The sequence below is a fragment of the Oculina patagonica genome, chromosome 6 (genome assembly GCF_052425735.1).
Source record: "Oculina patagonica isolate OP01 chromosome 6, crgOcupat, whole genome shotgun sequence".
In the NCBI taxonomy this organism is placed as follows: Eukaryota; Metazoa; Cnidaria; class Anthozoa; order Scleractinia; family Oculinidae; genus Oculina; species Oculina patagonica.
In genome coordinates, this window is record NC_135763.1 from 3,813,144 (window position 1) to 3,839,191 (window position 26,048).

The window sequence follows — 26,048 nt, forward strand, 5'->3', positions numbered from 1 at the left end:
TGTTGGTTCAAAGTAGCTTGGAACCTGATCAATAAAAATATACAAAAGAGATTAATTCTGTGGTGTGTATTACATAATATTATGACCAGAATTTTTTTCCGGACTATTTGTAACCTCTTCCCAGTCTTTCCACAGATGCTTTTAATTTATGGGATCTTTTAAATTAAACATTATTTTCTACTTTTTGTCAGTGATGACTGTTGTAGAAAAAATAAATAGATATATCTAAGGTGTGTGTTTTGATTTGGAATCATGTACTGTATTAAATAGTTATTATTTTGCTTTATTGCAATGTTAATTATTAAATTATTAATGTTAATTATTAATGATTTCTATCCCCTTAATATCCTTAAAATGTAAAATCTGCTTTTAATAATAATAATAATAATAATAACAAAATGTTTTGTGAAACATTTGAGAAGAAAAATAAACTAAGTAAAACTGTTTTGTGGGCCCAAGAGAGGCGCCCTTTCGGCCCGACAAAAAGAGATTAGTATAAAATTGACTAAATATGTTCACTCCACTACATAAGCTTCAACTTTTTGTTACTAGTTACTTCATTGCTGTAAGTTGTCAATTTGTATTTTGTATGATTTTATTATTTTTTTTTGGTTAAAAAAACTGTCTATTCTTACACACAGCTGGGAGCTATGCCAAGCCGAACCACACAGCCTGACCTTTATTAAAACAATAACTCCAATACATCAAGAAAAAATAACTGAATCAAAAAAGACTCGCAAAAGAATATACATGGGAATAGGACATGAATCAAGCGAACGAAACTACATGGTCCCTTAATGAAAACACCAACTCAATTGTCCCTAGAATTACTCCATGGGTGGGCGGGTGGGGCTGTCAGGCAATGGCGGATGGCAAACGCAAAGTGAACCGTGAGCATCTCACGTGACCTGAAACCACCCATACACTCGAACCCAGGCTCCCAGCCATGTGGGAGAAAAACGTTTTTCGCCTCTTTCGTTCCTCAGCCAGCAGAAAACCACACTTCTAAAAAAAATTTCTATAATTTGTAAAATAAATAAAAAAATAAGCTTCAACCCTCTATTCTAATTTAACTTGATAATGATGACTTGGCATCATCGAAACATCATTCCATTTTCTTATTGCTAATTTTTCTTCTCAAATAATAAAAATAATGAAACTGTCAGAACAGTAGAATTTGAGTGTTACAGACAGTGTACAGCCTAAGCTCAACTATTGTCAAACTTCTCCCTGCAAAATAAATGGAAAATTACTAAAACATTGTTTAATTTAGGTGAATTGAATTGAGTTTTTAATTTTGTAGTGTTATTAAAAAATATTGCTTTTAAATTTCTGTTAAATGATTTATCAACATACAATTTAAGGTCTTGGCAAATTATGACTAAAAAATGTATTTACGATCATGATCTTGTGGCTTCTTTGGGTTACAGAACAAATGAGAACACATTCTTTAAGCAAAGTGTTTTGGAAGTCATTGTATTTTGGTTAGTGTTGTTTGTTTGTCTTTTGTTTCTAATATTTTACATCATCTGTGTCTGGTACACAAAGAAGAAGCAGATCTTGCAGGGATTTATCATTATAATTCACCATTAAAATTGCCAAATTCTATGTTGAGACTGAGAGACTATATATACCTTATTTGAATGAAAGCCTTCAAAGGGTAAAGAATTGAAGCCAAGAAGTATTTTTTTTTTGTGTTGTTTATACTAATTGTGCCAAATTTACATATCTATGCTAAAAAAATATCATTATTATTACTTAACCTAAGTAAATGGCTCAACTGTTACAAATGGAAAATTGTGTATTTTTGGTAAAAGGATATCATATAACATATTGTATATGAAAAATGTCTGAAAATAAACAGAAATGTATTTATTTAGGTAGAAATGCAGAGAATTAGAGGGCAAGATTTTTAATTAAAATGTCACCTGAACAAATATTTAGTTCCTGCACCTGTCAATCCATTGTGCTTGGCGTTATTTTTCTCATCCTGCATCTAATTGCTTAAGACAGTAAATTTTTATTATTCATATTTTTAAGCTGCTTTTCAATATTTTTGTAGTGTCTTGATATTCATTTGCGTTAAGTGCATTCAGAAGTAACTGACTTGTGTTTTTAAGTTGAAATTTTATCATTTCTTATAGTATGTCAACATCACTTTATATGACAATGGGAGTTGTTCCAACAGTCCATCACTGTAATTGATGAATTTTAAAATGAGGCAAAATAATGCAAATGTTTTAGACTTTATGTTGATATATATTATAGCACATGCAGTATATATTTACTGTAAAAAGATCTATTAAGATCCCAGGGGCATATTTCTTTTTAGGACCTGTTGAGGTTGGGGGGAGGTTTATTTCAAATTATGTATCAGATAGGCTACACATAAAAGAAATAAAAATCTTGTTAATGTTTTTGTGCAGTTTTGTAACACATTTTCACAAAGTAGCAACAAATTTTTATAAGCAGATTGTGGACGAAAAAATTTGAAAGCGTAAAATTGCTGTGTTTCTTTGTTACAAATTTTCCAGATTTTCCAACTAGGGAGGGGAGATTAAAAATTTGAACATCCAAGAATGATGGCTTATTGGAATCATTATGATGGCTTATTTCTTTTACAGAACTTGTAGCACTGCGTTAAACTGACACTTCACAAATGAATGTCCGTGTTGCGGTGCAGTGAAGGAAAACTTCTGTGTGACTCTTAAAAATCACTCTTTAACCCTTCGCAGCATCAAGTTTCTAAACATAATAGTATACTGTTTGAAAATGCACAACCCTTTATATAATAGGCATCACAAGTATACACTAAATAAACAATCAAGCAGCGGTAGTGTTGCAGCCCAGACAAGCTTGGTAGACATGATTTGTTACTGCATTTGCTTGCACTTGCTCTACTAACTGAAGGGAGACTAGTTACAGCTACAAAGAAAATAATCTAAGCTCATGGACTTGTAGCCTGTAAATGCAGATAAATTTATGTTGTTTACGCTGCATGAAAAAGGCAGAAATCGTCGCTGATCAGAAGCTTCTTGGACTAATATTTGGAGGGGCTTATGATCAGAATGATTAACTTTTGTGAGATTTTTTTTTATTTTGTTTCAGTTTGTCATAAAAACAAGGCAAGAAGCAAAACATTCTTGGAATATATTCCCTGATTTTATTACTTAATAATACTATTTATTCTTTAATTCATATACAATCAAGTCAAACTTCCTGTAAATGGAAACAACTCCTAAATTTGACACTCTCCCAGTTACAGTCACTCTCATTTAGCGGACACGCTCGGGGTGTCCTTTTGTCCGTTAGCGAGAGCCGAATAGCGGGAGTCATTTTCAGTAACCCTTCACCGGGGATCTGGATTGCCGAAGCGAGGCCGCAAAGCGAGGTGTCCGAAGGGGAGAGTTGACTGTACACACTAACATTTCATATTTAGCCTGCCATTAACAGATGCCTCTCCTAAATTACTTGGGTCTCAAGGGTGGACCACTTACAGGAGGTTTGACCTTTTATCATAAATTTCATACATTTTTCTTTAAATTTAAAATCCTGTCAAGAATCCTTATGCTGTTATTCCACTAAACCATTATATATTTTTTCTTGGGCACTAAAATTTCATCTATTATTTAATTTAAGCAAAGCATTTGTTGGCTTTCTTGGCTCGGGACTATGTCACTTTTTTCCAAGCTGATCTGCTCTCAGGCCTGGGCGAGACTTTAAACTTCACATGAGTCGAACCCAATGCAAATGCTCATTTACATTTAGGTTCCACTCATGTGAAGTTCGACTTTTGGCCCGGGCCTTTTTCTCTTTGCAAATCGAAATGTACTTTTAAAATAACAATTATATTAAAACCTTGTCATTATTTGACATAAAAAAAAACTATTAGTACAGCTAGCCAAAAAGGTGATCAATTATTAAAATGCCATGTAGGATGATTGAAGCTGCTATTAATAATAAAACAATACATTAATTTTACACCATAAGTGAAAAATTATTTCATAACAGTTTAAAATTCACAACTGCCGTAAGTTTAATTATTCCTCTTAAATATAGATACTGTTTGCTGACTGCCTTAGAGTGTCAACAAATTGTTCTCGGATTGTCACCCTCTGCTTGGTAGCCACATTCACAAAATGTATATCAAACCTCGGAACTTAGCAGATAGGCACTTGTAAAATACATAAACTGAACCTTTAAATAGAAATTTCCTTTAGAGTGTTGACGTTACGAATTTTTTATCCACTTCATATACTACATGAGGCCTTATGCGCCGCATAGTCCTTCCCGGCAAGCAATGCGGGACATGACACCATGAAGGCATAATGTCCAGGCAGGCTTCTCGGAATTTGCCGATCCGAATATAATAAATGATGGGTTTTAAAGTCGAGTTCAAGTAGGCTATTAATATAACCACAACATCCGCAGTGTAGGACAGCGAATCTGCATATCCTTTGAAAAGTAAATGAAACCGGATCACTGTGTAAGGCAAGCCACAGACCACGAATAAAATGAACAGGATTAGTATGGTGGTAAAAGCTCTTGTTTTGAAACTGTAGTCGATGTTCATTTTGCCTGGTCGGTGCATTTTGGTCATAACACCACCAGGTACAGGCGGGTGATTCTGTATTCGCGTCGAATTTCTTCGCACCGTTCTCAAAATAGATCCAAAACAATATGCCATTAAAATAAGCGGAATGGAAAACGTCGAAATAAAGAAGAACAGCCCGTAAGATAAATCAACAGCGTCTCGGCTAGGCCATTGCAGTGAGCACTGAATTTGACCGCGCTCAAAATCATATTTACCCCAGCCAAATATCGGCGGTAGAACTATCACAAAAGCCGAAACCCAAGAAATTACAATGTACATTTTTGCCCTCCGTGGAGTGAGAGTGTCTTTTCGTTGAACAATTATCATAAATCGATCGACTGAGATCGTGAGCAACACGAAAGTTCCTTCTGTCACCAAGAAACTGAACAAAACGGCATTTATTTGGCAAAACACATCGCCAAAAATCCACTTCTGGGCGATGAGAGAGATGATAGCAAACGGCATACAGAAAGTCGCTGTGAGCACGTCCGCCATCGCCAATGTTGCCAGCAAAATGTTTATGGCCGATCGCATCGCCGGTTTTTGATAAACGATGTAGCAAACGACAGAATTGCCCAGAATACTGAGTAGAAACATCAAAACAAACAGTAAACCCAGCGATACCACACATGCTGTCGAGAATGGCGAAAAATCAGGGGTATAAACTTGATCTGTATTCGACGTATTGCTTGCATTCGTTAACGCATTGCTCGTCTCGTTGTATGTGGAAGATACTGTGTCGTTCACCATAACCTGTCAACAGCAGGCTTTCGGCTTTGATAGGAGTAATCTGCTTCCCACTGTTGCATCAAGAAATGTCCTTTTTCCGACTCTTTCAGTTCACGTGATGAAATACGGACCGCAAACGCGGAAAGTGCAATATACCACAAGCGAATTTAAATAAAAGGTTCCTTTTTCGTCGCCCTGACTGTGTTTGTTTTGTCTTTTTTTTTTCTGCTTATTTAACCACTGTCAGTCGTAGCTAATTTTCCAACTTCGACTGCGTAATTCTAATACCATTCCAAACAAAACCATGGCTACGAGCCGCATATCTTAAAGAACTGCTGTTTAAATAGCAAACGGCAGATGTTTTATAGGGACATCTCCTCATCATCAGCGAGTCGCCCACGGCAAAATGAGCCTTAAGTACCTTTCCATCTTGTAAAACGAACCTCTAACTCATCAAAAGCCTCTGCATACAGCTTTGGTCTCCAATGTTGCCTTCGAAGCTAAGTAAATAAAGAGAAGCCCCGGTTTCGTGTACAATCGAGTTGTACAATATTTCTTTCTTTTTCGAAGCTGCACATGCCGTCGTGAGCCCGCGCAAATTGCAGCGGCAGCGTTGAAATGTGTTTTCCTTTATGTAATTGATCCGCAAATCCTAGCCAATCAAAAACGAGGAGGATTTTTTTCTTTATCTGTGACGTTTTTCTTTGTTCTCGTTAGCTGCTGTTTTTCTGCACTACATTGTTTCAAGGTTTTTTGTTTTCTTGGTTTTTCTTTGTCTTACCCCAGGAGGTTTTACCCCTAGGAGGTGTGATGATTACCCCCACTGGGCCCCCCATAGGTGTAAGTGGGTAATCTTACGAGCAAAAAGTCCTCTGCGTCATGTGGTGCATGGTGGACCCCACATAGACCTGCCCACAGCCCTCTAAATTTTTTCGTGTTTTTCGATCGATGAGCGCGCGGTGAGAACGGCAAGAGAACTGGAGCGCCAGAACGCAAAAGTATTTCGGAAGAAGCAAGAGGGTCGGGGGGCGGGGAGTAATTAGAAAATTTCCTTCGTAGGGTTAAAAAATTTTTTTTTTTGTCGCTTCCCTGCCCCCCTCCCCCGCGCGCTCGCGCTTCGCGCTAACTTCGCCCTCTTCTTTTTTGCGTTGAGAAAATCGATGAGGCTGTGGACTGATTGAGTCTCCATGGTGGACCCCAAATCCGCCCCTAAATAACTAACAAACCTTCTGCATTGAGATGTTCCAGTATCCTGCTCTTAGCGAGCCTTTAAATTTCACATGAATTTTTATATCGGATATCGGGATGAGTGTTCGACAAAGCCTAATTTGTTTTGTGACAGCCTGTACACAGGCTATAATGAGTTCCAGCAAAACTAACCAAACTTTATACAAGAAGAAAGGTAGACTAGAGTGAGTCTACTACTATCTTGTCAGCGATGTGAAACCAGGGGCTTCAGGATCTGTATGGAATTTTTTTTGTTGTTTTTTTGCCTTAACTAAGATAGGTGTTTTTTCGTAGGGTTAAAAAATTTTATAAGGTGTGTCAAATGTTTTTTTGCGTTTTTTTTTTGGGAGGGTTTTCCCCCGCTTTCCCAGGTTAACTTCCCTCGTTTGCTCGTCCCTGTCCCCTCCCACGTCACGCAGGGATAGGGAGGCATGGTGACGAGTGTATCAGATTACATGCAAATGAACGAAACTTCCTGTCAAAGCCAAAACGGGTAATGGCTCACATTTCTCTCTTTCAACAAACACACGAAATGTTCTTGTAGTAAAAGCAGATGAAGATCTAAAGCTGTGAGATGCAGTGCCCCTTCTGCCGAGAAGAAGTTGGAAGCGAAGATGACTTGCAGTTACATTGTTTGGTCTGCTCGTCGGCCTATGCAGGTAGCGATGTGCATGTAGATAATTAACTTAAGTTTTTGCTCACTGTGTGTAAAAAGTTCAATGTTTTGAGTTGTAAAAGCACGCTTGACGGTTGACTCCGCTGGGAATAAGGCGCCTAAAGACAATTGCCTCTTTTAATGAACACTTACTTTTGGTTTACAGAGCCTGGTAGCGCTCCGAGACCTCCCAGAGTGGACAGTGTTGTTGTTCGTTTTCGCTGGGTAAAGTCAAGGCCATGCTTCGACAGAGAGGTTCATCTCATAAGCTCGCTGGTAAGTCGAGAACAACACATAGCACATATCTAGAGTATTGCTTTAGAAAGCTAAGGATTTTTGAAGCATATCGTTTGAATCTTCGTGGTCTTTTACATTAGTTTGATAATCTGATTTGGAAGATATCCGGAAGTTGAACTGAAGAAACCGATTGTGCTTTCGTTTGTTTACCTTTCACAACGCGTTTTGGTCTTGTCGAGCAGCTCAAGTAAAAGCAAGGTTTTCGTTGGAAAGGTTATTGAAAATATTGTGACTCGAAAAGCTTAATGAATACAACGGGTATTGGTGTCAATTTACCTCAGAAGCCCATTTTATTTTTATGCAAGCTTGATCGTTGTATAAATTTTAGCACTTCGCTGTAAAGACTGTTTATTTTGCCTCTACTTTCGCTTTCGAGTCATGGACAGTCTTGGCTAAAATGTTTAAATGGGCAAGTCAAAACAACTTTTTTTTTGGCTAGACGTGTTTAACTTAACAAGAAGGTTCTTCATTAAATTTTAATGGGGTAACCGGTTGTTCGTCGTCGTATAAACTCAGCTGTAAACTGCACAATGTAGATGAATATACGGTATGTTAAACGAGACATTGTTTTGAGCAATATTGTCAACTTAATTAATTGATTTTTCCGAATCTATTGCTTACAACACGAGATAAATAAGCTTGATTATAATTTACGGAAAAAGATAATTTTGTTAAGCCTGACATCTTAGTTGCTCATTAACAAGAAAATTATGAAAATCATTGCACAATTATAAAGCCACATAATAGACCAACACGGGTACAAGAAGTTTCATTTGGGACACATCAGGTTTTTTATGAGATAAACAGGTAAACTTAGAATACCCGGTTTTTTTTTTTTGAATAAAAATTTTTTTTTTTTTTTATTTTCGCATTTTGGGGGTGATAAACAGAAGTTATTGTTATTTAAGAGATATAACTTATATTGGTTGAGCTCTTTGGTCCCCATGATTGTAGCCTTAGAGATCTCCTGGTACACACCTCTGACAGGTACTAAACAGTAGTACCAGGAACTTTCGCATATCGTCACCCATGCTGCTGCACATGCTACTGTACACCACGTCTAATGTACAATGTACACAGACCAAAAAGCTCGACCACCATCTGCAAGCACGTAACCTTTAAACAGATAACATGGCATAGGACTGCATCTCTTGCTGTACAGATGTCATGCATCAAGATAACGCAACTTTTTAGTGCAGAATGCACTTTTGTGATGGTTTCATGGGCAGTCGTGTGATAAACCCCTCAGGCGTTAAAGCACTATGGTGTAAACTTTTAATCGGCAATTTATTAATTAATATCAATTAATTAATTATTATTTGTGGAAGGGGTAGGGGGTGGGGAGCCCCTGACCGTACGCCCCAGGTAAAACGTGGACCATATCTACTTTACCTACATATGAAGATTTCCAAAGTATATATTTGTTTCAGAAAACCCTTTGTTCTCCTTGTGGTATTATTCTAGAGTAAAAGTACTTTGCACCAATTGCATGCGCATTTCTACGTTACTTTCATGTGAAGATTTCAAAGGTATATGTTTGTTTCAGAAAACCTTTTGCTCTCTTTGTGGTACTATTCTTTCGATAGCAAAGTACTTTGCGCCAAACGCATGCGCAGATTCGACTATGTTTTATTCTCAGGAACATTGCGTGCATCGTGCGTTTGCGGTAGGATTCCTGCAGACTCCGTGACGCCAAGTTAAAACCGCAAATTAATTAAATTGGATTTTGAGACTTTCACAGCGGTGTCGTAATCAAGCATGCACAAACTTGCTCCGTGATTTTCGACACGAAACCCCTAATAAGCAGGAAACAAATATCCAAGCTGTAACGCGCTTTTAAAAACCTTTCAAAAGAGATGTTTTTTTATTTGATTTGTTCTTTACTTTTCGAGGAAACGTCTTTCAAGCAGTTGAAACCGCAACTTAATTAAATTAAAGTGAAAAATTGGCTTAATTATTGAAAACAAAACAGCTGCCATCGATGTCGCGTAAAGGAAAACAAAAGTATCATGTTACAGCATTTGCAAAGGAAAACAAGTGTCTTATTACAAGCAAATAGCAATCGTGTTACGGTTGAAAAGATAACAGTAAGGAACTCCCGGGAAGGAACACAAGTGGTGTTTGATGGAGACACACTAAAAAGTATTCGAACATTTCAGTTAAAATATCTGAGAATACCACTGAATTCGCTTCCTGTTTGTTTAATATTCTTGCGGGAACAGTTCAAATTGAAACTACACTCCTACGTGAAAAACAGAACCCAAGTTATCGTTCGCAAATAAACAAAAAAATCTCATAACATTTGCTTTAGCGGAAACAAAACAATTTTGATGCACATTTTCATTGGTCAGAACTATAACAACAAAGATTTTGTTTCGTTCACAAAAGAAATCAGTTCATTCAATTATAAAACAAACTAATTTAATTATCAAATTGTCACGAAATGGCACTTTCTTATTCTGTTGTAACTGTGCTTCTCGGCCGCGAGAAAAATAACGCCTGATCGCAGCTTAATTCTGTTGCCGCTATCGATCTGTAGTTCATTCGATTTTAACTCCAAAACATACCGACTAGTCTTTTAAAGGTGACTTTATATTTCCCAATCTGAAAAACTATTTCTTGGATTTATCGATATCTGTGTTATAATTAGTTTTATCAAATGAAGCAAAACAACTTCAAACGATGTCGCCCTGTTTGCCCTAGAAATGCACAAAAACAAGTGATGCGTTACATACATTTAGGAGAAAAACAAACGTGTCATGTTACATTTGTTTACACAGAAGGGAAAAGTATCACGTTTGCTGTTTTGACGTCTAAGAAGTTTTTTCTGTTTTTTTCTTTTCCTTTTTTTTAAGCCGGCAAAGATGAAAACTTTTCCCAAGTGCGACCCATCACTCATCTTCTTCGCTCCTCTGACTGGAGCATAAGGCTACAAGTGCGACCCATACCCAACTGAAAATCAAACCAACGAAAGTTAAATGTTATCTCAGCCTAATGCCACGTGATTTTCAATGGGGCAGGATTCTTGTAGACTCTTCCTACTTAATTAAATTAGACTCATGTTACATAAGTTTGCACGAAAGGTAAAAGTATCATGTTTGCTGCTTAAAAACTCTCAAATTAACGAAAGTTAACGTAAAACACAACGGTTCAAATGATTGAAAACTTCCTTTACTAAAAAAATCGACTCTTAATTGTGTCAACTGGTCGGCCGCGTGTGTGACTTTTCAATAAGGGAAATCTTTCTCCCGGATGAAGGTGTCGTGTGATTTAGTTTCATTCTGAAACGCTGTTTCAGACTGAAAGGTGAACTCATTTGACTTATTCTCAAGCGAAATAACCCTGGAAAATTATTATCATGCTGTCAATTAGACTTCAATTGTTTGGCCATATTGCATTCTGCACTGTCCTTTGAGTCTCTGAGTTTTTAACAATCATTCAATACAAAAGCTGTCAGCTACTTTTATTTAGCTTACGTTATTTTTTTACTTGTAATTTCCTGAAAATTATTTAAGACCCTGTTGGGAAACATCATCGCTTCTGCATGCCATTTATTTATTTGTATTATTGAAAGTGTAATCAAGTTGTGTATCAATCTTTCATTTCTAGGCTGGTTCTGTGAAACTCCACTGGAAAGAAGATGAAGGGCTGTATGAGTCAGACGCAGTCGGTGTTCCAGTCGGACCACACATCTGTCAGTTAGCTGTTGGAGGTGATGTCGTCCCTACTGAAGAATTTGAAGTTAATGAAGACAGTGATGTTATTTTTATCATACTTCAAGAAGGTAATATACAATTTTAAATATTGATAACTACGAAGAATATCCTATATTCCGGGGGGGGGGGGGGGGGGTCCCCCCCCCCCTAATCATTCCTGTCCGGCCCTTTAAATATTCTTTCTTCAGGAAAGATAAATAAATGAAATAATTCACCAAAAATTAGGTTTTGATCAATCACTACAAAATTTGGTAGAATGCGTGACAAGAAAATTACCCAGTCCCCACGCAAATGTGAGCTAATATAAGTCAGTGTGGCCCACAAACATTACCTTCAACCTTCTCTGGTCCATATATGAGACGGAACAGCTTTACAAGACCTTTACTGCAGTAACACACTATTGCCTAACTACACTAAGGTGCACTAACCTTGTCTTGTTTCTCTCACAGCCAATTATGGATACATGACATTTGATGATGATAACAGAAGGGCAAGGATCAGAACTGATGATATAAGCTCTGATGGTGAACCAGAGCTGCCAGTTGATACACATGACAGACCTCCTCATCCACTTGGTAAGACATTCAGCAGTGTGAGGTACATGACTTAGTGAAGTGGTCATAAGTGGGTACTCGACGAGAGCCCAGGTTATGTAGGGGTAGGGGGGTTATGCAAGACACCACCTGTCTGATTAGCCAAAAAGACAAAATTTACTGGCCTCAAAATTTGAGTTGAGACGTTCATATTCGGTGTGCACGAAGTTTTATTGCTGGAAAAATGGTTTGAATCTTTTTCTTAGTTTCTTCTCCTGATAGAGTGGGGGCTTATATACAAACAAGACACCATATTTTTTTATGGTGGGGAATTTTAAGGTGGGGAAAGGGGGGGGGGGGTGGGTACATGAAGAGACCACATGTCTTTTTGCAGAGTGGTGGGTCCTGTCTGAGTACAATAGGTTTGACCATTTCCCTTACTGCTAGCTGCAATTATGGTGTATTCTCTGTAAACCTAACTAAATTATGGGGAGATATACTAATAATAATTAGAGAAAATGGACTGAAAAAAAAAAAAGAAAAAAAAAAAAAAAAAAAGATATTCAATTATTATTGTGGTACCCTCTGATTGATAGTACATACCAGTTAGATATCACTATCTTATTTTTATTTATTTTTCTTGTCAATGTAATGTCAAGCAGACAGGTTTCAAGAATGAGTGAGAAAAACATACTTAATTTACTGGTACACTTTAATGATCAAATTTGCCTTGATGTACAACCCTACAAGTTTATTTTTTTTTCCTTAGTGACCATTTGGCCACCGACTGCTCAGGTTTGGTCGCCAGTGAAAAATTTTAGTCACTAAATTAAGCTCACGCTTTCAATCCTTCTTCTCAATTTTAGTCGCCAGGCTGGCGACTTTGGTTACAATTTAGCGTCGCCATGGCGACTAAAATGCTCTTAACTTGGAGGGTTGGATGTAACACCAAATTTTCTGAACTAACATAAAAAGAAATAAAAATAAAAAATCTAGTACTCCTGGGAATTCATATTTGACCTTGGTAACGAAAATGTCAATCATTGATTCAGAAATCATTTCTTACATTTATAGACATGGAATCAAGGGAGAACCAAACTGATTCTGCAAATGAAATGAGTCCACTATACAGAGAGCTACTCCAACACCAGGTAAGAACAATTCACTGGGTGATTATTGACATTCAATAGATTTAGTAGTAGACACCAATTATGTTCTGGAGGAAGTCCATGTCTTTCCCCAGGGGGCGTACTTGCAGTATACATGAGGGGAGGTCCGACGTATTTTTTGGGTTGAAAATTTACACCCTCGGTATTTTTTGGTCAGAGATCTCTCATGTATTTTTTTAGGACTTAAAGTCTGTTTGATTAAATAAATCAGTATCGAGGTGCAGGTTTTGTATTTTTGGTGTAAAATTCAGGCTCATGTATTTTTTGGGTTTGCAATATGAAGCTCTGTCGGCCCCCCCCCCCGTCATGAATACTGCAAGTACCCCTCCTGGGTGTCTTTCATTGAAAGAGCATGATTGTGCACCCATTGCGCATTGAAGGCAAAGTGATTCTTTGTTTTTAAAGTTGCTTTAAGAATACCGGTACCTAAATTGTAGGTTTTGGACTGCGACCTTTATGACAGTCAACTTAGCTGACTGCCTCATTAACTATTTACTCATAAAAAAATCACCTTTTGGTCTAATATTTGATACTTTGCAGAATTTGTTCATGTATTAGGCAACCCAAGGATATCACCAAGTATGCATTTGGATAAATTATGTCCCTTTTAATTTTATTAGGCTATACACTCGATCCCCATGTATAAAAAAGTTGCATAAAATCTACATGGAAAAAAATAAGTGCTTCTTTCAAGTGCAGTGTTTCTCATATTCAAGGGTTACTTATTTTAGAAATAATAATAAAACAATATTCCATTCACCCTTAATTGTCAACACTAACTCAGTACAATTTTTATTATGTGTGGAATAACTCTTAAATATACCTTTCATTATTAGTGAGTGTTTATGTCGTTGTTTAAATTTTTCTTTGCTTCAAAAATTTTCAAGCCAGTTTGATTTTTATTTTTCATTGTCTCATATTCATTATCAAAATCTGAAACAAAAGGTAATAATAATCAAACTTTTTGAAAAATTTTAAATGAAAGAAAATTAAAAAAACCAAAAAATATGTATATTTCTAATAGAACTTGACTTGTACAATAAAGATCAAATTTTTCTTTGAGTTTTTAGAAGTGTGAATTTTACTGTAAGACAGCATGGCTAGCTTTGATGTCTTAATATTGTTTTATAAATATATCTGACAATTTTTATTTTGACTTCTTGTAATTAAATATTGATTAACAATGGTGTGCTAGCATTGATTCTGTTAATTTATGCTGAAGTTAGAAATAATAAGGCTCCTTGGGCTTCTTGTGTGTTCCAAGCAAGTGATGAATTCATATTTCTTGGTAGCTTAATTTTAAATAAAAATATTTATTAATTGGGGAAATAGCTTAATATATTATTTCAGAGAGAGAAAAAAACAACTGCAAGGATGTTGAAACATAGCTATGTTGTACTGAATTATATATGATGATCTCATTACTATGTTCAATCAACTCTTTAATACGTAAATATCTTTCTTAATTTTCTTTTCAAATTGATTTTGTTAGTGCCCAGTTTTTGTAAACAATGTGAACTCCAGCATGCTTCATTCAATATGTTTTATTCTTTCTTTGTGTTCTAAAAAATAATTTATGTTCAGTGACTTAAAATTGAATGTGAAAACTTGAAAAATTTTTAAGAAGCATTCAGTTAAGTTTTGATGTCTTGTTTTACAATGCGATAGTAAGTCTCATGGGAATTGCTTTTTGTTTTATATATTTTCTTTGATTTAACTTATGTACTAAATACTCAAACTTTAGTTTTCAAATTGCAATAGTCTGACATGTATTTTGGTAACACATTGTCTTCCAAATTGAGTCGTACTCATGAACATCTATTTTGTGGCCAGCCATGATTCAGAAACACATTTTTTGACTGAGTATATTTAATTTTTGCCATTGATTTTCTCTGACATTTCAGCTAATACCTTTAAAACTGGATCAAGGTTTTGATTTTTCTATAAGAGATTGTGACATTGTAGCAAAGTAAACTGTAATTATGGTCACTACAGGTATCGATGATTTAAAAAAGGAAGCACAGCTTTAAGGAGGGGAGAGAATAGGGGTATGCAAATCCCCCGACCGCTTCAATTGCAGGATCTGCAAATCTGTTAAAAATTTGCTCTGAATCTGAAAGCCGGGCAAAAATATTGTAAAAATCTGTCTATCCATTTTCCTATTCACCCCCCTCTTCAAGAAAATAAGGGTAATCAATCCAACAATGTTTTTGGATTTCAGTAAAGTAGTGGTTACAGTTACTTAAACTAATTAAATCATGCAATTGACAATTAAGGGCAATGCGAAATTCTCGCTGAAACCCTGAACATTTCATTCTAGACCAGCACACAACAAGGTTAGAGAAGAAGAATTTGGGCTTAACACATGATATATGTTAATGGCTTCTCGTGCACAGCTATCGAATTGAGACAATTTTCCTATACCTGACTCGATCAGTATGTTAATGTGGTACGTGTGAGCTGATAAATTAAGAAAGCTGTTTCCCTGGCGAAAAAACTGTAATTTTTGTGGTACTCAATACAATGTACAGATGTAAATTATCTTTTTCCATAAATAATTATTATTACCAACAGTCATTTACAAAATAATTTGCCTGCTATGAAGTTTAAAAGTTAGTTTTATTCTAACTGGCTCTTATGCTGGCCCTATCGCCCACCTGGGGGGCAAGGATCTAATCAGCAGCACCTCTTATGCTGAAGACACTCGTGCTTGTGACCTTATCAGGTTTTTTCCCTACTTAACTTATGACATGAAATTTTGGCGACATGTTAATTTAGCAATTTTGAAAAATCCGTATTTAGCGACACTTTAATTTAGCGATTTTTCGTAAATTTTGGAACGTAAGTCACTTAATTTTCCAAAATTTCATGAAAATCGTATTTAGCAACATTTAATTAGTGATTTTTTTAAAAAATTGCTAAATTCGCTAAATTAAAGTGTCGCCAAAATTTCATGTAATAAGGTGTTTAAATTTGTGTTTTTGCTATAGGCAAAAATATTAACCAAAATTCACCACTTTTTTTCCCAATCCAGCTCAGCCATGGTGAGCCTTCTTGGGTTCCAGGAAGTGGAGTTCAATCGCCTGTGATGTCAGACGTGGACTTAAGTGCCCTTGCTGGTCGGCAAGATGATGATGATGATGAACCTCCCATACTGACACCACAGCCAGATTCCATAGAGGAGCAGCAGCCATCAAGTCCTGTTCCATTGCATCCAGGACTGGAGGCAGACAGTCGACCAGGAGATCTGTCAGGTGAAAGTGATGGCATTCCATCGCTTCCTGATGGTGGAGATGTTGGAGATCAGAGTGGTAAATGCTGTGAAATTCCATAATATAATACATTTTGCCACCTACCTTATTACATGAAATTTTCGCGACACGTTACGATCGCGATCCAAAAAAACCGGAAATTAAGTGACGCGAACAATAAGTGCACCAGACGTGAAAATTAATGACTCATATTATTAACTATGTATTATGTCAATAATCAAGAAAGAATAAGGTTAGAACCATGAAGGAAAGAATCTTCATTAAATGGATGTTGTCGCGAGAAAACAATACTCAGCACGTATAGCTGACCTACTTGTAGACATAGTGGGAACTTTTTTTGCTATTGCCGTTTAGACCCGCCCTTGTTTTTTGTTAATTTTGACGTTATTGTTCCTTTGATGAAGTCGTTTTATTTAATTCAAGGACATGTTTAATAATATTGCCACGGAAAGATATTTGTCACGCAAAAACGCGAAATTAAAGTGATCAAAATAAACGATCGAAATTTAAGTGTCGTTGCGCCCCTCAAAATCGCGAAATTAACGTGTCGCGAAAATTTCATGTAATAAGGTACTTTGCATAAGACCATACTCTAGCACCTTTAAGGAAGCTGCAGCCAACCTTAAATTACAGCTTGTTTCATTTTACCATCTTAAACATGGGAAAGCAAAATGACTGTATAATTATAGTCTAGCAGCTTGTAGAGAGAACATATTTTTTGTGTTATCTATGCAGTATATATAAATTGACTAAGCTGCATGTAAGGTGGTAAATAGTTTTTGTCTTTAAAAGCAAAGATGACAAAAATAAACCATCGTAATTTTAGTTAGAATTTTTCATGACAATTCGGTTAATCCCTGCAGTATCACTGAATTAAAGTTGTATGCCACAATGAAGAACAACACTAGCCATGCATCAGCTTCTATATTATGATCTCTATCGAGTTTCATGAGGTTTTCATATGTTTCTCTCTTGCAGAAAATGAAGCAGAAGAAGTACTTTCTAGTACAAGGCCCCCAGCACCACCCTCATCTGCCTCTCCAGTTCCAAGCAGCCACAGTGAGCATGACAGCCGAGTGTCATCAAGAGACAGTCCTGTTAATAGGTTCGTAATAACTTTGTGTCTTAATTATTGTTGCCAGGTGTTTAGCTTAAAACTGGACTTACATGTAATAATGGCCAGACATGGTCCTTTCCCCTGGGGGGAGAGGGGGAGCTGTTTGTTGGAAATGTTTTAAAACACCCCTAAAAGGTACCAGAATCTCATTTTGTGGGTGTAGTCCAAATTTATTGTCACCCATAATAGGTACCAGTTTTAAATGACTGATGACTGGATGGCTGTTTTCAAGTAAATAATTCAGGAGTAAAAGTTATTTGCATAACAAATTCAGTTACTGTTTCCATCATTTTTCAGATCGATAACCTTTAAAGCCCCTAAAAGTACCCCAGACAACTCTATTAGTGGTCATTTTAGGTTTTAGCACCCAAAGCAATACCAATCCACACAGTTTACCACCTAAAAGGTATGACGCGCACCCTGTCATCTTTATAGGGGAGTCCCCCTGGGGGTCCTTCAATATAAAAAATACAAGTTTTGCAAAGTTTGAATCTGAGGAATCTGAGTAAAATATGAAATTGTAGCCCTATGTTTGTAGATTTGCCCATATTGTAATCCATTTCCGTCCTGTATTGTTAACCACCTGCACACCCCAATGGGCTCTTTGCTGTAAGGAATATCAAATATCATATTTTCTGTCATTTGTATCTATAGTGTACCTAGTGAGGCAGGAGGAAGAGATGACTCTGTTATAAGTCCCTTACTAGATGAGGCCCTTAGGCATGACAGCCCACCTCCTATCACTGAAAGCCCATTTACTGAAGGAGAACACACCAATGTTGTTCCACGATACACTTCCCCACAAGCCACACCGGGCAGAGACCACGCCTCCACAGAGGAAAGAGAGCATGTACCTTCTACAGTCCAGACTACTGCTGAAGAGCACCCAACAGAACATGCCCAATTCTCTCCCAGAGCCAGCCCTCTGGGGTCTGTTCTGGACGCTGTCACCGCTCCTGTCACTGATGCCAATGTAGTAACCAGTACACCAGATGCATTAGCAAGTGACCATGAAGCTACTTCACCTCCTGAAAGACACAGCCCGGCAGGATCTGTCCACAGTAGTTCTTTGTTTTCATCTGGTTTACCGACTCCTATTATGTCACCAAGAGGTTGCAGCCAGTCCGATACAGGCATGCCATTGACTTCTAGAGGAAGCCCTCTTGGATCTATTCACATCCAAACACAACTTCCACTGAGACCCCAAAGCCTGGGTGGCTCGGTGAACCTCTCAGAAAGGGCCCCAGCAATGGATCTGCTGACAACTCTTAACTCTGCATCACATTTGGAAAGTCGTCGTGGACCTGTTTCTGGTGCAGAGGAGTCTCCAGTGTCTCCTGTTCTAAGGCAGAGTCCTACAGGGTCCAATCACAGCACCAGCGTTCATCCCCAAAGAGAATCAGACCTTGCAGGTGATGCTAGCAGACACTCAAGCCAGAGGAGTACTCCTCTACTCTCTGCCCATGGTGGACCTCCACCAGCAGCCAGTCCTTTTGTGGCGCCACCAAGAACTTTACCTTTGAGTCATGAAGTAAGTGGGAATAGTACACCTTCAGTGCACAGTCCAAGACATAGAACATCAGGAGCTGGAAGCCCCACAGAGCTCCTCATGGAGACAGTTTATAGACAGGCTACTGATGTACCTCCGGTAGCATCCCGTGATGGATCTGCTGCAGCAACTCCTCCTGTGATGCCACAAACAAGCTCAAGGGTAAGTCATCGAGACAGTGAGAACAGCACACCTTCAGTGCCCAGTCCAAGACATAGGACATCAGGACCAGGAAGCCCGTCTGATCTCCTTGCAGAAACAGCTTTTAGACAAGGTACGCCTCCAGTAGCCTCCCGTAATGGATCTGCTGCAGCAACTCCTGTTATGCCACCAACAAGTGCAAGGGTGAGTCATCGAGAAAGTGAGAATAACACACCACTGGTACACAGTCCAAGACATAGGACATCAGGGGCAGGAAGCCCATCAGAGCTCCTTGCAGAGACAGTACACAGGCGAGGTACACCTCCAGTATCTTCACACGGTGGTTCCAGCAGGGTATCCAGAGGGCAAAGCCCAGCTTCTTCAGTACGCAGTCGAGCTGAACATTCCTCTCCACGTATATTGTCTCCTCCATTGCTGCATGAATCGGTTATTCCAAGCCGTGAAAGTGCATTTGCCACTGTGAATGGTGAGCGTGGGCCATCTGTAATGGAACTATCCTCGGAGCTAGAGGCTCTCAGACAGGAAAGGGACACTCTCGCCAATGAGCTCAGACGGAGGGCCGCTCATTATGAATCAGAGCTCAGGAGGGTCAAGTCCAGGAATGAGGACCTTGAGCAGCAGATGCTGAGCATTGAGGTAGGTAAAGCAAACTGCGACGGCAACGCGATCGCGAACGTCGCCAAACGAGATTTATTTAGCAGTACAGTGGCTCTGTGCATGTCTTATAAATCTTTGTATGTTACTTTTCATCCTCTGCAAAACAATAACGTGAAAGGACCAAATTCTGCTTAAAGGGACGGACCATTATTTTTGAAGAGGTATGAAAAATATGGAAAAAAATGCTTGCAGGGCCTAGAATTAGAAAGGCAAAATAAATTGTTTGCAAACACGTTATGTATAACAACAAATATAGTTTGAATATCGAAAAAAATGTTTGCAGAGGTGAATAAACTAAAAAAAAAGTTTCTAGAGGAAAATTTTTCATACCCCCCCCCCCCCCCATCCAAGAAAATAATGATCCGTCCCTTAATACAATTTTTCCATCATGAAGGTAGACATTGAAAGTCGCTTCTCAAGACTTTCGACCTGCTCGTTCCGTGTGTAAACTTGATGTTTTCTGTTCAGACTGTTGCCACTCTAACCAAACAAGATGACGAGAAAACTCAAGAGCTAGAGCAGAAGGTGCTGGATCTCAACAGAGCTTTGCAAGAGAAGGACGAGGAAGCGCACTCACTGCAGGAGTCTGTGAGGAGACTGGAGAGAACCAATCAGCAGTTGAAAGAGGAGCAAGAGAGTTTGAAAACTGTCAATCAACTGAGACTTGAAGATATGAACAAGCTCAACTCTGATCTTCAGCAAGAGGTAGCATGTCCAAAGAGTGAAACTGTTATTAAGTAGGGTTCTTGCAACTTTCTTTTTACATCTAATATTAGCATTTCATTAGTTACCTAGCTGGAGCATGTGTCCCGGGGCATGTGTGTAGTTGCACTTTCGCTTAGTCAGTCTTGGCATTGATAATTTTCGGTGTGATGATTTAAGATAGTTTGCACTCTTGAGTTTTGCACGACAGACTCCCCTTCCACATGGTTATAATACTGCTATTTTAGTCTGACATATTCATTTCTTTGTTTTCATTTGAATGTGTCAATTTTAAAACCGTATTTTTGACTGGCGTTTCTGTGGTGTCCTTTTGTCTTTTAGTTGTCAGATTTACAGCGGAGATCTCTGGATTCAACCAGAGCCGAGGGAAAAATCATCGAGCTTAAAGTGCTCCAAAAAACACTCGAGCAGCACGTTAGACGGCTTGAACGTGAAAACGAACGTCTTCAAACGAAACTCAAACAGGCAGAGCAAGAAATAGATACGATGAAGGCAATAACAAGACGAACGGGCACAAGACTTAGCAAAGCCAAGAGCGAAACAGACTTGTCAAAGAAATTCGACAAATACACCTCCTACGACAAACATAAGTACGGGGATTATGAGCCTACCAAGGCTGTTAGCTTTGCCGTAAGAGGCGAGGGCTTGGGGCTGGGAACAACTCGGTTTAGTTCGTCAGATACGAATTACACCCGATCCCATGATGTTGGAGTTTCGTCCCCTGTTATAATGAACGGTTACAGCTCGCCAAGGTCCGAAGTTAAACGGCTGCCGTCGTCTTACACCTCGCTCCAGGACAGGCTCTCGCGTGACCCACCCAGAAGCATGACCACAGTCCCGAGGCACCGTGTAGGCTCGTTAGGGGAAGACAGCGATGTCTCTGATGATCTTGAGCATGGTTTGGGGTACTATACTGGAACTCAACCAAGATGGCGTACACAGAGCTCCGAGTCTTCCACTTCGTCAGTTGTTTCGTGGGATCACGACTACAGTGCAGATGCGGCGGCGAGGCAGCCAAGAGCGAGTGCCTACAATCCAAGCTCGTCTCTGCATCAGGAGGATGACAGGGTCGGCGGGCGAAGGAGGAGGCCGCATTCATATCATGGAGGTAAGTGAATTTTGTGAACCTGTCACGCTACAGGTAGCCTCCTGTGAAGCCTTTATTTGCATCGTCAAGCAGCCCCTCTCCATAGAATTGCGTGACGACGGCTGTGACGGAGACTACAGTTTTGAAAGTTGCCAAAGCCCTCGGTTTTTGTGATGTCTGTTTAAACAAGTTCACGTAACCTTGTAACGGCATGGTGATGTGAGGTCTAACGCTACTTTTTGAATAAATAATAAGAAACGTGAACACTTCTGTTGCTTAAAGGGAAAACAAGACTTGGATTGCCAGTTTCACTTGAAAACTGCTCATAAAGTGCGTCTTGACCAAACGTGCTCCGAACGTCCAAAAAATGCATTTACGATACAACTTTAGTCGGCTAAGCTGTTTGGCTATTTCGAAAAGTGCTCTGCTCTGAAAGTGTCGCTCGCCGGGCAATGTATGGTTGTTGTCGTGCCCAATATAAGGGACCTTCAGATCGGAATACGAGTACGAGTACGACTTTTTAACTTTGTTCTTATGTTTTCGATAATCACATTTTACACCAATCTCGTACCGATAGTCTTCTTTTCAACCGGTCAGCAATAGGGAGGAGAAGGGTTTTGGGAGACGAAACTGCATTGAAATTCGAAAGTCGTACTCGTAGTCGTTCTCGTTCTCGTACTCCGATCATAAGGTCCCTATTAATGTGAAATCAACTGCTCTCCACAGTTTTTGCATGTTTACTTACAGTTCTCTTTTGTTCCATTACAGCATCGGGATCCCTTAACGATGTTTTCGGGAGCAAAGACGAGTACACGTCTTCATACCACGTCAAGTCTTCGCCGTACTCTCATTCACTGCGTGATGTCGGTCAGCATTCTACCTCATCGTCAAGTTATTCCACCGATTCACAGTCGCTCACCACGACTCCATACCACTCAGCAGTCGCCACTTCTCATACAAGTACAAAACTACTCACCAAGCCATTTGCGCCTACCTCAAGCAGCGACATTCAGTTGGGTATGGAGGTACTGGTAACTAGGTCACGAGGACAGATCGGCCGCGGAATTGTCAAGTATGTCGGGCCGTTACCAGGCCGCAAAGAAATGTATATCGGAATAGAACTGAGACCAGGACAAGGTGAGCTCACATTTGTCACGAGTGCGTATACACTCGATCGAAATAAATGACGTGCTGTATGCCGTCAAATCTAATAACTTCACCATTTCTGACTCGATTTCCTCACACTCGTTTTACCGAATTATCGAAGAATAATATGCACGTCAATATTTCGATGTAATTATCGTTAGTTTTGCGCGATACTCTAGAACACACCTATTGGATAAAACTGTATTACAGAAAAGAGCGCAGATTTCACACTGCAATCAAAACATCTTATATGACTCTCTAAGTTTGAAAAACCAAAAAAAATCTGGGCAATCGAGGGAACGCCGCCTCACACGCCAAAAACCGAAGAAAAAAGCAAAAGCCAAAACGAAAAAAAAAATTATAACTCAACGTCGCCAAGACCCGACACCATTTTGAGCGCCTTGATTTGGATGAAATAATGTTTTAAAGTGAAGCACTACTCCAACCTATTGAACACGGCATTTTTTTTGATTTTGCAGCTAACGCACAAATGAAATTAAGATAAGGGGGAATCACCAGATTAATGCCACAAAATGAAAAGGTGTACAAAGAAAACAATGTATCAGTTATTTTTTAATACCACTAAGGGTTGCCCCCCCCCTTATAACAAGGAATTTGCAGCGTCAGAGACAGCTAAAGAGAGTTGAGTATGCACAAAAAATTAATTCATCCATACAAGGCAGCCCAGAACCGAAAGTTATTATTAATCTTATATGTAAAAAAAAGCTTCCGGAAACGCAGAAGGAGCAACAGCAGACCTAAGAAAAAAGGAAGAAAGCTGAGGAAAGGAGCGGGCCTCGAACCAAGGATAGCCCCCGCGAGAAAAAATCGAGCGCAAAGAAAAAGACCGTCATACGTTTATCGCATCATGATGTGAAAGAGAACTAATAAAGAAATTGTAGCGAGCGCGAAAGGTTAGCAATATTGGGAACAAGAAAAGATTTCGCAGAAAAACACAGAAGAGAAAAAAAAAAAAAAAAAAAAAAAAGATGCCCCGGTGCGGAGATTACTAAAAACAACATCCCGTCACGAGGAATTTTCTAGTTTTCTCGAGTCTAAAAAATAGAGAAAAAAAATAAATTCTAGTTCCTCACCTCAGGAAAAAACTGGGAATTGAATAAATAACGGGAATCGAGATTATCAGTGATGATTTGTCCTACGGTATTTTGAGGAGAAAGTAGCTGAGTGGTATCGAAGTGGTAGGAAGCGAAGCTAACCGAGAGTAAATCAAAGTATTATTTCGAGAAACCTCACCGTGACCCTTTTTTTTAGAATATTTTATTGAAGTAATTCCCCCCCACAGAGATGAAATGAGGGGGAGGGGGGAGGGGAAAAATGTAAAATAAAAGTATGAGAAAAGGAGATGGATGTTGGGGGTGTGGTGTGGGGGGGGGGGGGGTGGGTATGAATGTTTCCTCAGTAGCAATTTGTATCAAACACTACACTGTCCGACGGACGCTCGTTATGGGTCAACGTTTCTTCAAGCAGGTGTATACCCAGCTTTTTTGTGTGGGCGTGTAGGTGGTAAGGTGTACTGTACATTAGAATGTACTGGCCGAACAGTTATGCATTTGTGAGAGACTGCAAAGCTATCAGTCTTTCGAGAGAAGGCAATAAGAGTAAGAAATGGTAGCAAATGCAGTCCTTTCACATTTAAGTAGCTGGGAGGTTTTCATTTGAGCGTAATAAAGTAAAACCAAAACAATTCCGGATTACTTTCGATACTCAATTAAAAATCGCTCTATCTTTTGATTGATTACATTGTAATTTCTCGTGAAAGATGCATTATTTATTGAGTGGCCTGTTGCAGGTGTACAAGTCGTTCTCCCAAGTGGTACTATAATAAAAATTGACAAAAGGCATCTTTTAGTAGATGTTCTGAGAGTTTTGACTGTTTCATTGTTACTAACGCGTTTGGTTTCTTTCAGAGGGAAAGCACGACGGGACTTTGAATGGTCAGAGATTGTTTTCGTGGTAAGTTAAAAAGTTTATACTCTTACTCGACCTTGCAAGAAATGAAAGAACAGCCAGGGAATGACGTTGCGGCAGTAAAGTTCTTCCTTTTATTAAGCGTTTTCAATTCACGATATAGCGATGTTGAACTGATCGAATCTTTTGCGAGGTTGTGCTTTCATTGTTAGTTTATGCTCTGTCAAAGTTTAAAATTGTAAAATGATTCTTTTTTTCATTTCTTCAGTAAACCAAACCGAGGTATCTTCGTCTCCTTCAACAAAGTCGTCATGTGTTATGGTTAAAGAGCACGTGTAGTGGGAGTCTTGGTACTTGCTTCTTGTGAAGCTCATACGCGAGGACACTTCGTTGTACAGGATACATGATCATCAACTTTTATGAACCCGACACCAACCAGACGATCACGCGATCAATTTGGTGATAACATTGTCAGTTTTAAACATATATTTTAAAACCCTTAACTTGAAATCGAGCACAAATTGTTGTATTTTACATCCTGAGAGAACGAGATGGTAGTTTCTGTAGTACATTCTTAATTCGTGTCTCGTTACTTCATATTCTGATTTCAAACTAGTTTCTAGTGTTTTTAAGGTTCATTGTAAAAAGAAGAAATCATTTGTAAAACGTTTCGAGTAATATAAATACGATTCATTTTGTCCAAAGGGCGGTGATCACTGGCCTGCCGTGCGTCTCCAAGGAGGCTAGTGATCTCAAGTAGATGCTATCTCCAAACAATCTTACATTTATCAGTGTTGATATTTTATCCAGATCTAGTATTGATAAGTTATTATAATTATTTATTAGTGTTTATACCAAAAGTTCGTTATATAGTCTTACTACTAAGTAGGTTGCCGAATGTGTACATTTTATATCGGATGTATTTTATGCAGTGAGGCCTTATGCGACACTTAGTCGCAATAGGGATAGGTAACAAGTGTTTTATGCAGTGCACGTGCAATCGTACACATTTCTGTGATTTTTGTTTACCAAGGAGTATGCAGGTACGAGGTGTAAGTCGATCACTTCTAAATGCGCATTTTGTTGTCAAACGAAATAATAGCAACAATGAAAAGTGAGTTTTACCCTCATTGTTAGGCTGAATCCAGAGCGTTAGCCCTTCTCCTCGAGAAAGGCTAAAAGCAAGCGTCGTCAGCTGTTGCATTTGCAAAGCATGCAGTGTATTACACCTTGTTGCTTCAAGTTCATAATTAGCTAAAAGAATCTTACACGGAGAAAAGTAGTCCTTGGCTTGAGGGCTTCCCTCTTCTCCCGAGCTATCTTAAATACCGAACATTTATATGAGAAAAGTTGTCCCTTCCAACCTTGCCTAAAATTGGTCCTCCAAAATTTCCAGACTTGTCCCTGTTGAGTCCCTGGTAGTCGAGTCAAAATAGCGAAATTGTTAACGTGGGAAACGAGTTAGCTCCCCCACCCCCCCCGCCCC

The 26,048-nt window shown here is 38.7% G+C and overlaps 2 protein-coding genes across 3 annotated transcripts; one reads left to right on the forward strand and one right to left on the reverse strand.

Annotated features, from left to right (window-relative positions):
• Window positions 1-3,933: 3,933 nt before the first annotated feature.
• Window positions 3,934-5,923, reverse strand: LOC144656620 (high-affinity lysophosphatidic acid receptor-like). The gene has a single exon (XM_078516866.1). The coding sequence runs from the start codon at window positions 5,342-5,344 to the stop codon at window positions 4,217-4,219; it is 1,128 nt and encodes a 375-aa protein (XP_078372992.1). The 5' UTR covers window positions 5,345-5,923; the 3' UTR covers window positions 3,934-4,216.
• Window positions 5,924-7,016: 1,093 nt separating this feature from the next.
• On the forward strand, window positions 7,017-26,048 carry LOC144658931 (uncharacterized). Of its 2 annotated transcripts, XM_078519439.1 has the most exons (13): window positions 7,017-7,209; window positions 7,372-7,481; window positions 11,112-11,286; window positions 11,668-11,793; window positions 12,826-12,902; window positions 15,955-16,231; window positions 17,171-17,297; window positions 17,964-19,656; window positions 20,146-20,382; window positions 20,722-21,508; window positions 22,256-22,624; window positions 24,562-24,607; window positions 24,831-26,048. In XM_078519439.1, exons 1-13 carry the CDS (start codon window positions 7,125-7,127, stop codon window positions 24,886-24,888), a joined length of 4,167 nt encoding a protein of 1,388 aa, XP_078375565.1. In that variant the 5' UTR covers window positions 7,017-7,124; the 3' UTR covers window positions 24,889-26,048. The 2 variants fall into 2 exon arrangements, with proteins under 2 accessions (XP_078375565.1, XP_078375566.1); XM_078519440.1 differs by lacking the exons at window positions 24,562-24,607; window positions 24,831-26,048 and adding an exon at window positions 24,122-24,520 and having other exon boundaries at window positions 22,256-22,649.